At 44.7% G+C, this 16,448-nt stretch overlaps 1 protein-coding gene across 1 annotated transcript; it reads left to right on the forward strand.

Annotated features, from left to right (window-relative positions):
• Positions 1–1,473: 1,473 nt before the first annotated feature.
• LOC133010043 (phospholipase A2 inhibitor and Ly6/PLAUR domain-containing protein-like) lies at positions 1,474–15,992 on the forward strand. The gene is made up of 6 exons (XM_061077457.1): positions 1,474–1,525; positions 1,834–1,932; positions 2,031–2,198; positions 2,323–2,439; positions 3,934–4,098; positions 15,904–15,992. Exons 1-6 carry the CDS (start codon positions 1,474–1,476, stop codon positions 15,990–15,992), a joined length of 690 nt encoding a protein of 229 aa, XP_060933440.1.
• The last annotated feature ends 456 nt before the right edge of the window (positions 15,993–16,448 follow it).

Below are 16,448 nucleotides of genomic sequence, written 5' to 3' on the forward strand. Positions count from 1 at the left end.
GGAGGGGCCATGGTGCAGACCATAACAAAGATCCTCCACCAACAGACTGAGGAGCAGAATCTATCCCAGAGCCATGACCCTCATCACACTCCTCCGTGCCCGAACACATCATAGTCTGTCTAACCCACTTTCAGAGTGCACATATCACACACATCAAGGACTATGAAGGAAACACACACACACACACACACATCAAGTGCTGTGATTAACACACTCACAAACACACTCCTTCATCAGGGACTGAAACCCCCTAAAAGAATCTTGTTTTTCACTGTAAATATGTTTATTTCTTATCTTCTGTATGTAGTTAGTTGCTGATGCTGCTACTATTGTTGTTTTCAAACGATATATATATCCACATTTTGACAACTATATAGAGATATATCTTGGAAAGAGAAGACTCTTATAATTTCATTGTACAATGATGACAATAAAGATTTTCAATCTAGAATGAACTACTGGTTATTGCAAAGTGTGATATTTTATTTCCTTTTAATAAAATGTGTTGCTTCTATTTCTAAATGCTTCTCTTTTAATTCAGTATTTCTTTAACCAATTGAATTTAACTTTGCTACAAGATTCTTTGCAGGTCATTATTCTACAAACCCTATGTTGTGCTTATTAATGCAACAAAGTAGTAAATAATGTCAGCCTGTTTAAAATTAGCCTCAACTCGGCAAGATTCAATGTGTAGATGTTTTATTCATTGCAATGTTGGTTAAACTATATGATGATATATAATGATAAAAAACATTTGTAATGTTTTAATTATATTTAACTTGAATTTAACCCACAAAAACTGAATTTTGTTCAGCGTATAGTCTACTTGAAATAACTGGATAAGTGCAATATCATATAATTATTATCAACACATTAATTTTATCATTTTTTCATGCTGCATCAAGATGTCTTAACAAACAGGTAACCAGTTTGACAACATTCCAGATGATGAATGACAAGAAGTGTATGTGACATGTGACCATTGTAAAAACAGCTTTTCTTTTATTTTTAGTTCTGACATACATGAAATCAAAACTTCTAATGAAAGATTCTGCTACTCAGAGAAAGTCTGCTTACTATATAATTAAGCCGTATCAAATGCATTGATTTATATATATATATATATATATATATATATATATATATATATATTAAACATATAAATACTAAAATGATCCTGAGGGAAATGTAGGTCTATGTTTTATGCTTTTTGTTTTTGGTGGACAATCCTAAACAGGTTAACAGTGACAAAGTTAAAATGGGTGTGTTGTCGTGTGTTGACGTGTTTTCCTCTGTGACAAAAGAGAGACTGACAGTTTGAATGATCATGCTGTAAAAATTCAAACACGCCCAATCCCTGAGATATTCAGACATGTATCAGTCATACAGGCGTTCATCACCTGTAGAGTATATAAAGTGCCTCCGTGTTGATGAGAGGTCGTATAAGGAATCTGCTGAACTTACCTGATCATCATGATGAAGCTGCTTCTTTCTCTGACTCTCATCTGGGCGCTCTCCAGCACAGGTATCTAATTACTATTTTTAATTTATATATTATTATTTATCATATTGTATTATTATTATCCTTGAAAATATAAGGAGGCTCATCAGAGGAGAAATTCATAAGTTACAGTACAGCAGTACAAGAAACAGACTACCCAGGTAGGAAGCAGATGAAATAATTTAGAGTCATGTGTGAAGTGTCTATTTATATTAAAAGTACAACCCATATGTCTGAAACTCCTTTTCAACAGTAATTAGATTTTTGAGCCTTTATGAACCACAATTTAGATCAGATCAACATATCACTGACTATTTTTCTCCACATTGCAGGTGAAGCACTTGTGTGTGAAACCTGCAATGGTGCCTGTTCAGCCACAGCACCAGTTACATGTCCCACAGGCACGATGTGTATCACAGCTTCCATTCAAGGTAAACTTCTCTACAAGTTACTTTCCAGTGAAATACATCTTCTGCAAAGTGACGTGTGCTTTCCATCACCATTAACAAACTGCACTTTGACTCTGCAGCCGTTTCACTTGGGACCTCTGGACAGCAAATCTACAAGGCCTGTGTCCCCCCCTCCCTGTGTCCAGCCACAGGCTCTCAGACATTTTCAGTTAACTTGAGTCATTCGAGTGCACTTGCAAATGCTACATGCTGCAACACAACCAGCTGCAACTCCAACACTCTGGATTGTAAGTAGATGTAGATGACTCTTATTAATCTGCATCCTACTTCTGACATGTTCTGTTTTTAATCCATAAAATTTCCATCTTCTCTCTTCCTCTAATAAACAGTATCATTTTTTGTCTGTTTCAGTCCCTGAGGCTCCAGCAGTTAACAGTCTACAGTGTCACGTTTGTGACCCCATGACCTCTGATTGCAGCTCTTCAGTACAATGTAGGGGAACAGAGAATCTCTGCTTTCAAGCCAGTGGTAAGTTTTCTTCTAATATACTGCATTTAAACAAAGAGTACTTCAAACCTATTCTACTACCTTTAAGTATTTTTAACATATTCATACTTAAGAGTGAAGAGTTAAGATATATTTACACATGTACTAACTATTTAAAACGCTCTAACTAAATCTGTATCATCTGTGTTACTGTGTAATTATGATCCATAACATTATAGATTAAAAACTTACTTTTTAATGCCTCATGTCTTTTTATGAAAGATCATCATAATGTTTTAGATTTAAAGAGCACACAGGAGAAAAATAAGTTAAAAGTAGTTTGATCTCGACCAGTTTTCATCACGATTTCCTGGAGCTCAACTTGATTATAAAAGTACGGAAGCATATTAGATTCACTTGAAAAAAAGGTCAAATTTTTATTAGATAATTATTTCGAAAATTTGGAGATTTTTTTTTAAAGGCTCTGTTCTTCTTAGATAATTCCAATCTAGTATTTTGATGAAGTAATATTTCGCATGGACGTTTCGCATTTTTTGTTTGGCACGATTTCTTGTATTAGCACCATGACGTATAGCGTCGCTTAAAACTGTCAGACTCTCCTTCTGAATAAATAACAGTGAACTACAAACGACTGACAAACGAAATATTAAAATTTTGGACAAAAATGAAAACTATCCTTTATCTTTCTGTAGCATAGATGGACAAAACTGTCAACTGATGTTTTAAGGTTTATTTGAAAATTCCCTAAAAAACCCCGTAAGAGCTGTTGCCTCTTTGGAGGGTTCGCTAAAACATAAAACCTTTCCTTTGTTACAGATTCATAACAATAATCAGTGTCTATACAGGGAACTTCAATTTCAACTGAATGCATTACGCTTCCGTATAAAAGTCTCTTGCTTTGTCCAAAAAAAAAGTTTTTGCTCATTTTGAGAGTTTCTTTTATTCCAGCATGAGTTAAATGAACAATTATTTATTTTAATAATCATCAAACTAAGAAATGGTAACAGCTTTGAAAACATGAGATAAATATTGCACAACAATAAACATTGAGCAAACTCCTTAATTGAGTTAGATTTAGTTCAACATTTTTACTGATGTGAACGTATGTTTAAATTGTGGACTTGCTTCTTTCACTGAGACAAGTAACTTAACATCAGAGTGAAACACAGTGTTCTGCTGCCCTCTCCTGGTTGAAAGCTTCAGGCCTGTATCACCTCTGAAAACAACCAGTGTAGTTGAAGGGTGTGGTTGGATTTGATCACATATATTCTCTGTTGCACACGTGAGAACATAAAAAAGTGAAATCAGTGATGTCACGTGGTCTTGAAGTACACGTATACATGTTAGTAATAAGGTGCGATGTTCAAATACTGCAAGACTGTAACCATGGCAACTACTAATGTTTAACTATTGTCATCAAAATACATTTCCTCATGAATTCTAGTTACTCATAAGGTGAAGAATTCTCTCTGAAATTATCCAACTAACAAACCTGTGATTGTGTTTCATCTTTAGTGATGAATACGGGCGTCACTTCTCCAGCTTTTGGCTGTGCATCTACAAATATGTGTGCAGCTGCTGCCAGCCTGGGGTCACTGCCTTTCATGCAAGATGTTGGTACCATTACCAGTGGACCAGCCTGTTGTGGGACTAGTTTGTGTAACACTCTCACTACCACAACAACAACCACTACACCTACGACTACAACCACTGCCCCAACAACAACCACTACCCCAACTACAACAACCACTACCCCAACTACAACAACCACTACCCCAACTACAACAACCACTATCCCAACTACAACAACCACTACCCCAACAACAACAACCACTACCCCAACTACAACAACCACTACCCCAACAACAACAACCACTACCCCAACAACAACAACCACGACCCCAACAACAACAACCATTACCCCTACGACAACAACCACTAGCCCAACAACAACCACTACCCCAACGACAACAACCACGACCCCAACAACAACAACCACGACCCCAACTACAACAACCACGACCCCAACAACAACCACCATGATCCCAACCACAACAACCACTACCCCTACAACAACAACGACTACCCCAACCACAACAACCACGACCCCAACTACAACAACCACGACCCCAACCACAACAACCACTACCCCTACAACAACAACCACTACCCCAACTACAACAACCACGACCCCAACTACAACAACCACGACCCCAACGACAACCACCACGACCCCAACTACAACAACCACTACCCCAACTACAACAACCACAACCACAACAACAACTACCCCAACTACAACAACCGCTACCCCAACTACAACAACCACTAACCCAACTACAACTACCACTATCCCAACTACAACAGTCACTACCCCAACTACCACAACAACTACCCCAACTACAACAACCACGACCCCAACAACAACAACTACCCCAACTACAACAACCACAACCCCAACTACAACAACCACTACCCCAACTACAACAACAACTACCCTAACTACAACAACCACGACCCCAACAACATCAACTACCCCAACTACAACAACCACGACCCCAACTACAACAACCACGACCCCAACAACAACAACTACCCCTACTACAACAACCACAACCCCAACTACAACAACCACCATCCCAACAACAACTACCACTACCCCAACTACAATAACCACTACCCCAACTACAACAACCACTACGCCAACTACAACAATAACTACCCCAACTACAACAACCACTACCCCTACAACAACAACCACTACCCCAACCACAACAACCATGACCCCAACTACAACAACCACTATCCCAACTACAATAACAACTACCCCAACTACAACAACCACTACCCCAACAACAACAACAACAACCACTACCCAAACTACAACAACCTCTACCCCTACAACAACAACCTCTACCCCTACAACAACAACCACGACCCCAACTACAACAACCACCATCCCAACTACAACCACCACTACCCCAACTACAACAACAGCTACCCCAACTACAACAACCACTAGCTCAACTACAACAACCACGACCCCAACTACAACAACCACTACCCCAACTACAACAACCACTACGCCAACTACAACAACCACTACTCCAACTACAACAACCACGACCCCAACTACAACAACCACGACCCCAACAACAACCACCATGATCCCAACCACAACAACCACTACCCCTACAACAACAACGACTACCCCAACCACAACAACCACGACCCCAACTACAACAACCACGACCCCAACCACAACAACCACTACCCCTACAACAACAACCACTACCCCAACTACAACAACCACGACCCCAACTACAACAACCACAACCCCAACGACAACCACCACGACCCCAACTACAACAACCACTACCCCAACCACAACAACCACTACCCCAACAACAACGACTACCCCAACCACAACAACCACGACCCCAACTACAACAACCACTACTCCTACTACAACAACCACTATTCCAACTACAACAACAACTATCCCAACTACAACAACTTCCCCAACTACAACAACCATTACCTCAACAACAACAACAACAACCCCAACTACAACAACCACTACCCCAACTACAACAACCACTAACCCAACAACAACAACAACTACCCCAACTACAACAACCACCATCCCAACAACAACTACCACTACCCCAACTTCAACAACCACTACCCCAACTACAACAACCACTACCCCAACTACAACAACCACTACGCCAACAACAACAACTACCCCAACTACAACAACCACTACGCCAACAACGACAACCACTACCCCAACTACAACAACCACTACCCCTCCAACCATGGCCGTCACTACAACAACCACTACCCCAACTACAACAACCACTACCCCAACAACAACAACCACTACCTCAACGACAACAACCACTACCCCAACAACAACAACCACTACCCCAACTACAACAACCACTACGCCAACAACAACAACAACTACCCCAACTACAACAACCACTACGCCAACAACCACAACCACTACCCCAACTACAACAACCACTACCCCAACTACAACAACCACTACCCCAACTACAACAACCACTACCCCAACTACAACAACCACTACCCCTACAACAACAACCACTACCCCAACCACAACAACCACGACCCCAACTACAACAACCACGACCCCAACGACAACCACAACGTCCCCAACCACAATAACCACTACCCCTACAACAACAACCACTACCCCAACTACAACAACCACGACCCCAACTACAACAACCACGACCCCAACGACAACCACCACGACCCCAACTACAACAACAACTACCCCAACCACAACAACCACTACTCCTACTACAACAACCACTATTCCAACTACAACAACCACTATCCCAACTACAACAACAACTACCCCAACTACAACAACCATTACCTCAACAACAACAACAACAACCCCAACTACAACAACCACTACCCCAACTACAACAACCACTAACCCAACAACAACAACCACTACCCCAACTACAACAACCACTACCCCTCCAACCATGGCCATCACTACAACAACCACTACCCCAACTACAACAACCACTACCCCAACAACAACAACCACTACCCCAACTACAACAACCACTACCCCAACTACAACAACCACTACGCCATCAACAACAACATCTACCCCAACTACAACAACCACTACTCCAACAACGACAACCACGACCCCAACTACAACAACCACTACCCCAACTACAACAACCACTACCCCTACAACAACAACCACTACCCCAACCACAACAACAACGACCCCTACTACAACAACCATGACCCCAACTACAACAACCACTACCCCAACCACAACAACCACTACCCCTACAACAACAACAACTACCCCAACACCAACAACCACGACCCCAACTACAACAACCACTACTCCTACTACAACAACCACTACCCCAACTACAACAACCACTAACCCAACAACAACAACTACCCCAACTACAACAACCACGACCCCAACGACAACCACCACGACCCCAACAACAACAACCACTACCCCAACTACAACAACCGCTACCCCAACCACAACAACCACTACCCCTACTACAACAACCACTACCCCAACTACAACAACCACCATCCCAACTACAACCACCACTACCCCAACTACAACAACAGCTACCCCAACTACAACAACCACTAGCTCAACTACAACAACCACGACCCCAACTACAACAACCACTACCCCAACTACAACAACCACTACGCCAACTACAACAACCACTACTCCAACTACAACAACCACGACCCCAACTACAACAACCACGACCCCAACAACAACCACCATGACCCCAACCACAACAACCACTACCCCTACAACAACAACGACTACCCCAACCACAACAACCACGACCCCAACTACAACAACCACGACCCCAACGACAACCACAACTACCCCAACCACAACAACCACTACCCCTACAACAACAACCACTACCCCAACTACAACAACCACGACCCCAACTACAACAACCACAACCCCAACGACAACCACCACGACCCCAACTACAAAAACCACTACCCCAACCACAACAACCACTACCCCAACAACAACGACTACCCCAACCACAACAACCACGACCCCAACTACAACAACCACTACTCCTACTACAACAACCACTATTCCAACTACAACAACAACTATCCCAACAACAACTACCCCAACTACAACAACCATTACCTCAACAACAACAACAACAACCCCAACTACAACAACCACTACCCCAACTACAACAACCACTAACCCAACAACAACAACAACTACCCCAACTACAACAACCACCATCCCAACAACAACTACCACTACCCCAACTTCAACAACCACTACCCCAACTACAACAACCACTACCCCAACTACAACAACCACTACGCCAACAACAACAACTACCCCAACTACAACAACCACTACGCCAACAATGACAACCACTACCCCAACTACAACAACCACTACCCCTCCAACCATGGCCGTCACTACAACAACCACTACCCCAACTACAACAACCACTACCCCAACAACAACAACCACTTCCTCAACGACAACAACCACTACCCCAACAACAACAACCACTACCCCAACTACAACAACCACTATGCCAACAACAACAACAACTACCCCAACTACAACAACAGCTACGCCAACAACCACAACCACTACCCCAACTACAACAACCACTACCCCAACTACAACAACCACTACCCCAACTACAACAACCACTACCCCAACTACAACAACCACTACCCCTACAACAACAACCACTACCCCAACCACAACAACCACGACCCCAACTACAACAACCACGACCCCAACGACAACCACAACGTCCCCAACCACAACAACCACTACCCCTACAACAACAACCACTACCCCAACTACAACAACCACGACCCCAACTACAACAACCATGACCCCAACGACAACCACCACGACCCCAACTACAACAACCACTACCCCAACCACAACAACCACTACAACAACGACTACCCCAACCACAACAACCACGACCCCAACTACAACAACCACTACTCCTACTACAACAACCACTATTCCAACTACAACAACCACTATCCCAACTACAACAACAACTACCCCAACTACAACAACCATTACCTCAACAACAACAACAACAACAACCCCAACTACAACAACCACTACCCCAACTACAACAACCACTAACCCAACAACAACAACCACTACCCCAACTACAACAACCACTACCCCTCCAACCATGGCCATCACTACAACAACCACTACCCCAACTACAACAACCACTACCCCAACCACAACAACCACTACCCCTACAACAACAACAACTACCCCAACACCAACAACCACGACCCCAACTACAACAACCACTACTCCTACTACAACAACCACTACCCCAACTACAACAACCACTAACCCAACAACAACAACTACCCCAACTACAACAACCACGACCCCAACGACAACCACCACGACCCCAACAACAACAACCACTACCCCAACTACAACAACCGCTACCCCAACCACAACAACCACTACCCCTACTACAACAACCACTACCCCAACTACAACAACCACCATCCCAACTACAACCACCACTACCCCAACTACAACAACCACTACCCCAACTACAACAACCACTAGCTCAACTACAACAACCACGACCCCAACTACAACAACCACTACCCCAACTACAACAACCACTACGCCAACTACAACAACCACTACTCCAACTACAACAACCACGACCCAAACTACAACAACCAAGACCCCAACAACAACCACCATGACCCCAACCACAACAACCACTACCCCTACAACAACAACGACTACCCCAACCACAACAACCACGACCCCAACTACAACAACCACGACCCCAACGACAACCACAACTACCCCAACCACAACAACCACTACCCCTACAACAACAACCACTACCCCAACCACAACAACCACGACCCCAACTACAACAACCACAACCCCAACAACAACCACCACGACCCCAACTACAACAACCACTACCCCAACCACAACAACCACTACCCCAACAACAACGACTACCCCAACCACAACAACCACGACCCCAACTACAACAACCACTACTCCTACTACAACAACCACTATTCCAACTACAACAACAACTATCCCAACTACAACAACAACTACCCCAACTACAACAACCATTACCTCAACAACAACAACAACAACCCCAACTACAACAACCACTACCCCAACTACAACAACCACTAACCCAACAACAACAACAACTACCCCAACTACAACAACCACCATCCCAACAACAACTACCACTACCCCAACTTCAACAACCACTACCCCAACTACAACAACCACTACCCCAACTACAACAACCACTACGCCAACAACAACAACTACCCCAACTACAACAACCACTACGCCAACAACGACAACCACTACCCCAACTACAACAACCACTACCCCTCCAACCATGGCCGTCACTACAACAAACACTACCCCAACTACAACAACCACTACCCCAACAACAACAACCACTACCTCAACGACAACAACCACTACCCCAACAACAACAACCACTACCCCAACTACAACAACCACTATGCCAACAACAACAACAACTACCCCAACTACAACAACAGCTACGCCAACAACCACAACCACTACCCCAACTACAACAACCACTACCCCAACTACAACAACCACTACCCCAACTACAACAACAACTACCCCAACTACAACAACCACTACCCCTACAACAACAACCACTACCCCAACCACAACAACCACGACCCCAACTACAACAACCACGACCCCAACGACAACCAAAACGTCCCCAACCACAACAACCACTACCCCTACAACAACAACCACTACCCCAACTACAACAACCACGACCCCAACTACAACAACCATGACCCCAACGACAACCACCACGACCCCAACTACAACAACCACTACCCCTACCACAACAACCACTACCCCTACAACAACGACTACCCCAACCACAACAACCACGACCCCAACTACAACAACCACTACTCCTACTACAACAACCACTATTCCAACTACAACAACCACGACCCCAACTACAACAACCACTACCCCAACCACAACAACAACTACCCCAACTACAACAACCATTACCTCAACAACAACAACAACAACCCCAACTACAACAACCACTACCCCAACTACAACAACCACTAACCCAACAACAACAACCACTACCCCAACTACAACAACCACTACCCCTCCAACCATGGCCATCACTACAACAACCACTACCCCAACTACAACAACCACTACCCCAACAACAACAACCACTACCCCAACTACAACAACCACTACCCCAACTACAACAACCACTACGCCATCAACAACAACAACTACCCCAACTACAACAACCACTACTCCAACAACGACAACCACGACCCCAACTACAACAACCACTACCCTAACTACAACAACGACTACTCCTACAACAACAACCACTACCCCAACCACAACAACCATGATCCCAACTACAACAACCACGACCCCAACGACAACCACCACGACCCCAACAACAACAACCACTACCCCAACTACAACAACCACCATCCCAACAACAACTACCAGTAGCCCAACTACAACAACCGCTACCCCAACCACAACAACCACTACCCCTACTACAACAACCACTACCGCCACTACAACAACCACTACGCAAACTACAACAACAACTACCCCAACTACAACAACCATTACCCCTACAACAACAACCACTACCCCAACCACAACAACCACGACCCCTACTACAATAACCACGACCCCAACGACAACCACCACATACCCAACTACAACAACCACTACCCCAACCACAACAACCACTATGCCTACAACAACAACCACTACCCCAACCACAACAACCACGACCCCAACTACAACAACCACTACCCCAACTACAACAACCACTACCCCAACTACAACAACCACTACCCCAACTACAACAACCACTACCCCAACTACAACAACCACGACCCCAACGACAACCACCACGACCCCAACAACAACCACTACCCCAACTACAACAACCACTACCCCTACTACAACAACCAGTACCCCAACTACAACAACCACTACGCCAACTACAACAACAACTACCCCAACTACAACAACCACTACCCCTACAACAACAACCACTACCCCAACCACAACAACAACGACCCCTACTACAACAACCATGACCCCAACTACAACAACCACTACCCCAACCACAACAACCACTACCCCTACAACAACAACGACTACCCCAACACCAACAACCACGACCCCAACTACAACAACCACTACTCCTACTACAACAACCACTACCCAAACTACAACAACCACTATCCCAACTACAACAACAACTTCCCCAACTACAACAACCACTACGCCAACAACAACAACAACAATCCCAACTACAACAACCACTACGCCAACAACGACATCCACTACCACAACTACAACAACCACTACCCCTCCAACCATGGCCGTCACTACAACAACCACTACCCCAACTACAACAACCACTACCCCAACAACAACAACCACCTTCCCAACTACAACAACCACGACCCCAACGACAACCACCACTACCCCAAAAACAACAACCACTACCCCAACTACAACAACCACCATCCCAACAACTACCAGAAGCCCAACTACAACAACCACTACCCCAACTACAACAACCACTACTCCTACTACAACAACCACTACACCAACAACAACAACCACTACGCCAACTACAACAACCACGACCCCAACTACAACCACCACGACCCCAACTACAACAACCACTACCCCAACCACAACAACCACTACCCCTACAACAACAACCACTACCCCAACTACAACAACCACTACGCCAACAACAACAACAACTACCCCAACTACAACAACCACTACGCCAACAACGACAACCACTATCCCAACTACAACAACAACGACCCCAACTACAACAACCACTTCCCCAACTACAACAACCACTACCCCAACTACAACAACCACTACCCCTACAACAACAACCACTACCCCAACCACAACAACCACGATCCCAACTACAACAACCACTACCCCAACGACAACCACCACTACCCCAAAAACAACAACCACTACCCCAACTACAACAACCACCATCCCAACAACTACCAGTAGCCCAACTACAACAACCACTACCCCAACTACAACAACCACTACCCCTACTACAACTACCACTACACCAACTACAACAACCACTACGCCAACTACAGCAACAACTACCCCAACTACAACAACCACTACCCCTACTACAACAACCACGACCCCAACGACTACCACCACGACCCCAACTACAACAACCACTAGCCCAACCACAACAACCACTACCCCAACCACAACAACCACGACCCCAACTACATCCACCACGACCCCAACTACAACAACCACTACTCCTACTACAACAACCACTACCCCAACTACAACAACCACTACCCCAACAACAACAACAACCCAAACTACAACACCCACTACCCCAACTACAACAACCACGACCCCAACAACAACAACCACTGCTCCAACTACAACAACCACTACCCCTCCAACCATGGCAATCACTACAACAACCACTACCCCAACTACAACAACCACTACCCCAACAACAACAACCACTACCCCAACTACAACAACCACTACGCCAACAACGACAACCACTACCCCAACTACAACAACCACTACCCCTCCAACCATGGCCGTCACTACAACAACCACTACCCCAACTACAACAACCACTACCCCAACAACAACAACCACTACCCCAAGGACAACAACCACTACCCCAACAACAACAACGACTACCCCAACTACAACAACCACTACCCCAACTACAACAACCACTACCCCTACAACAACAACCACCATCCCAACAACAACTACCAGTAGCCCAACTACAACAACCACTACCCCAACCACAACAACCACTACCCCTACTACAACAACAACTACCCCAACTACAACAACCACTACGCCAACTACAACAACAACTACCCCAACTACAACAACCATTATCCCTACAACAACAACCACTACCCCAACCACAACAACCACTACCCCAACAACAACAACCACTACGCCTACAACAACAACCACTACCCCAACCACAACAACCACGACCCCAACTACAACAACCACCATCCCAACAACATCTACCACTACCCCAACTACAACAACCACCATCCCAACAACATCTACCACTACCCCAACTACAACAACCACTACCCCAACTACAAAATCCACTACCCCAACAACCATTACCCCAACCACAACAACCACGACCCCGACTACAACAACCACGACCCCAACGACAACCACCACGACCCCAACAACAACAACCACTACCCCAACTACAACCACCATCCCAACAACAACTACCAGTAGCCCAACTACAACAACCACTACCCCAACTACAACAACCACTACCCCTACTACAACAACCACTACCCCAACTACAACAACCACTACCGCAACTACAACAACCACTACGCCAACTACAACAACAACTACCCCAACTACAACAACAACCCCAACTACAACAACCACTACCCCTACAACAACAACCACTACCCCAACCACAACAACAACGACCCCAACCACAACAACCAATACGCCAACTACAACAACCACTACGACAACTACAACAACCACTATGCCAACAACGACAACCACTACCCCAACTACAACAACCACTACCCCTCCAACCATGGCCGTCACTACAAAAACCACTACCCCAACAGCAACAACCACTACCCCAACTACAACAACCACTACCCCAACAACAACCACTACCCCAACTACAACAACCACCATCCAAACAACAACAACCACTACCCCAAGTACAACAACCACTACCCCTACAACAACAACCACTACCCCAACCACAACCACCACAACCCCAACTACAATAACCACGACCCCAACGACATCCACCACGACCCCAACAACAACAACCACTACCCCAAGTACAACAACCACTACCCCTACAACAACAACCACTAGCCCAACCACAACTACCACTACCCCAACTACAACAACCACTACCCCAACTACAACAACCACTACCCCAACTACAACAACCCCTACCCCAACAACAACAACCACTACCCCAACTACAACAACCACTACCCAAACCACAACAACCACGACCCCAACTACAACAGCCACGACCCCAATGACCACCACCACGACCCCAACTTCAACAACCACTACCCCTACAACAACAACGACTACCCCAACCACAACAACCACGACCCCAAGTACAACAACCACTACTCCTACTACAACAACCACTACCCCAACTACAACAACCACCATCCCAACAACAACTACCACGAACCCAACTACAACAACCACTACCCCAACCACAACAACCACTACCCCTACAACAACAACGACTACCCCAACCACAACAACCACGACCCCAACTACAACAACCACTACTCCTACTACAACAACCACAACCCCAACTACAACAACCACTACCCCAACAACAACTACCCCAACTACAACAACCACTACGCCAACAACGACAACCACTACCCCAATTACAACAACCACTACCCCTCCAACCATGGCCGTCACTACAACAACCACTACCCCAACTACAACAACCACTACCCCAACAACAACAACCACTACCCCAACTACAACAACCACTACCCCAACAACAACTACCGCTACCCCAACTACAACAACCACCATCCAAAAAACAACTACCACTACCCCTACAACAACAACCACTACCCCAACCACAACAACCACAACCCCAACTACAACAACCACGACCCCTACAACAACCACTACCCCAACTACAACAACCACTACGCCAACAACAACAACTAGTACCCCAACTACAACAACCACTACGCCAACTACAGGAACCCCTACCACAACTACTGCTGCCACCACATCTACAACAACCACTGCCAGTGATGCCTGTTGTGTCAGAATGGGAATGCTGCATCTGGTGATTGGACTCCTCATTTTCTTCCTGTTTTAGAGTTCAGAACAAAAATGGAAGAACCTTTGAATCCACTGGAAGGACTCTGAGAGAACCTTTAGAAGTCTGGTCTTTGGTTTACTTACTGCCATCTTTGATTGGTAGTCACACAGATTATTAATTACATATTTAGTAAAAGGGGATAGGGTCTGGGTGAAGTTAAAGTGAGCACCAATGATAGACACATGGACACAAAACTTTAACTTTTTTTCAATTTATTAGCCTTAACTTAAGTCAAACATAAATAGCTTCACAGGAACATACTCACTGGGGATTTCTTCACAAATCTGTGTTTATTTTTGAAGTGGACTGAATACTGCTATACATTTGATCTTATTTAACTTTTTTTGCAACTTGTACATCTATGATACCTTATTTAAAAATATTATATTACTAAATTATGGCATTAATGAAATTCAAACTTCAGGAAAGTTTGACTTTCAATACATTAACCAT

Source organism: Limanda limanda, chromosome 9 (genome assembly GCF_963576545.1).
Source record: "Limanda limanda chromosome 9, fLimLim1.1, whole genome shotgun sequence".
Taxonomy (NCBI): domain Eukaryota; kingdom Metazoa; phylum Chordata; class Actinopteri; order Pleuronectiformes; family Pleuronectidae; genus Limanda; species Limanda limanda.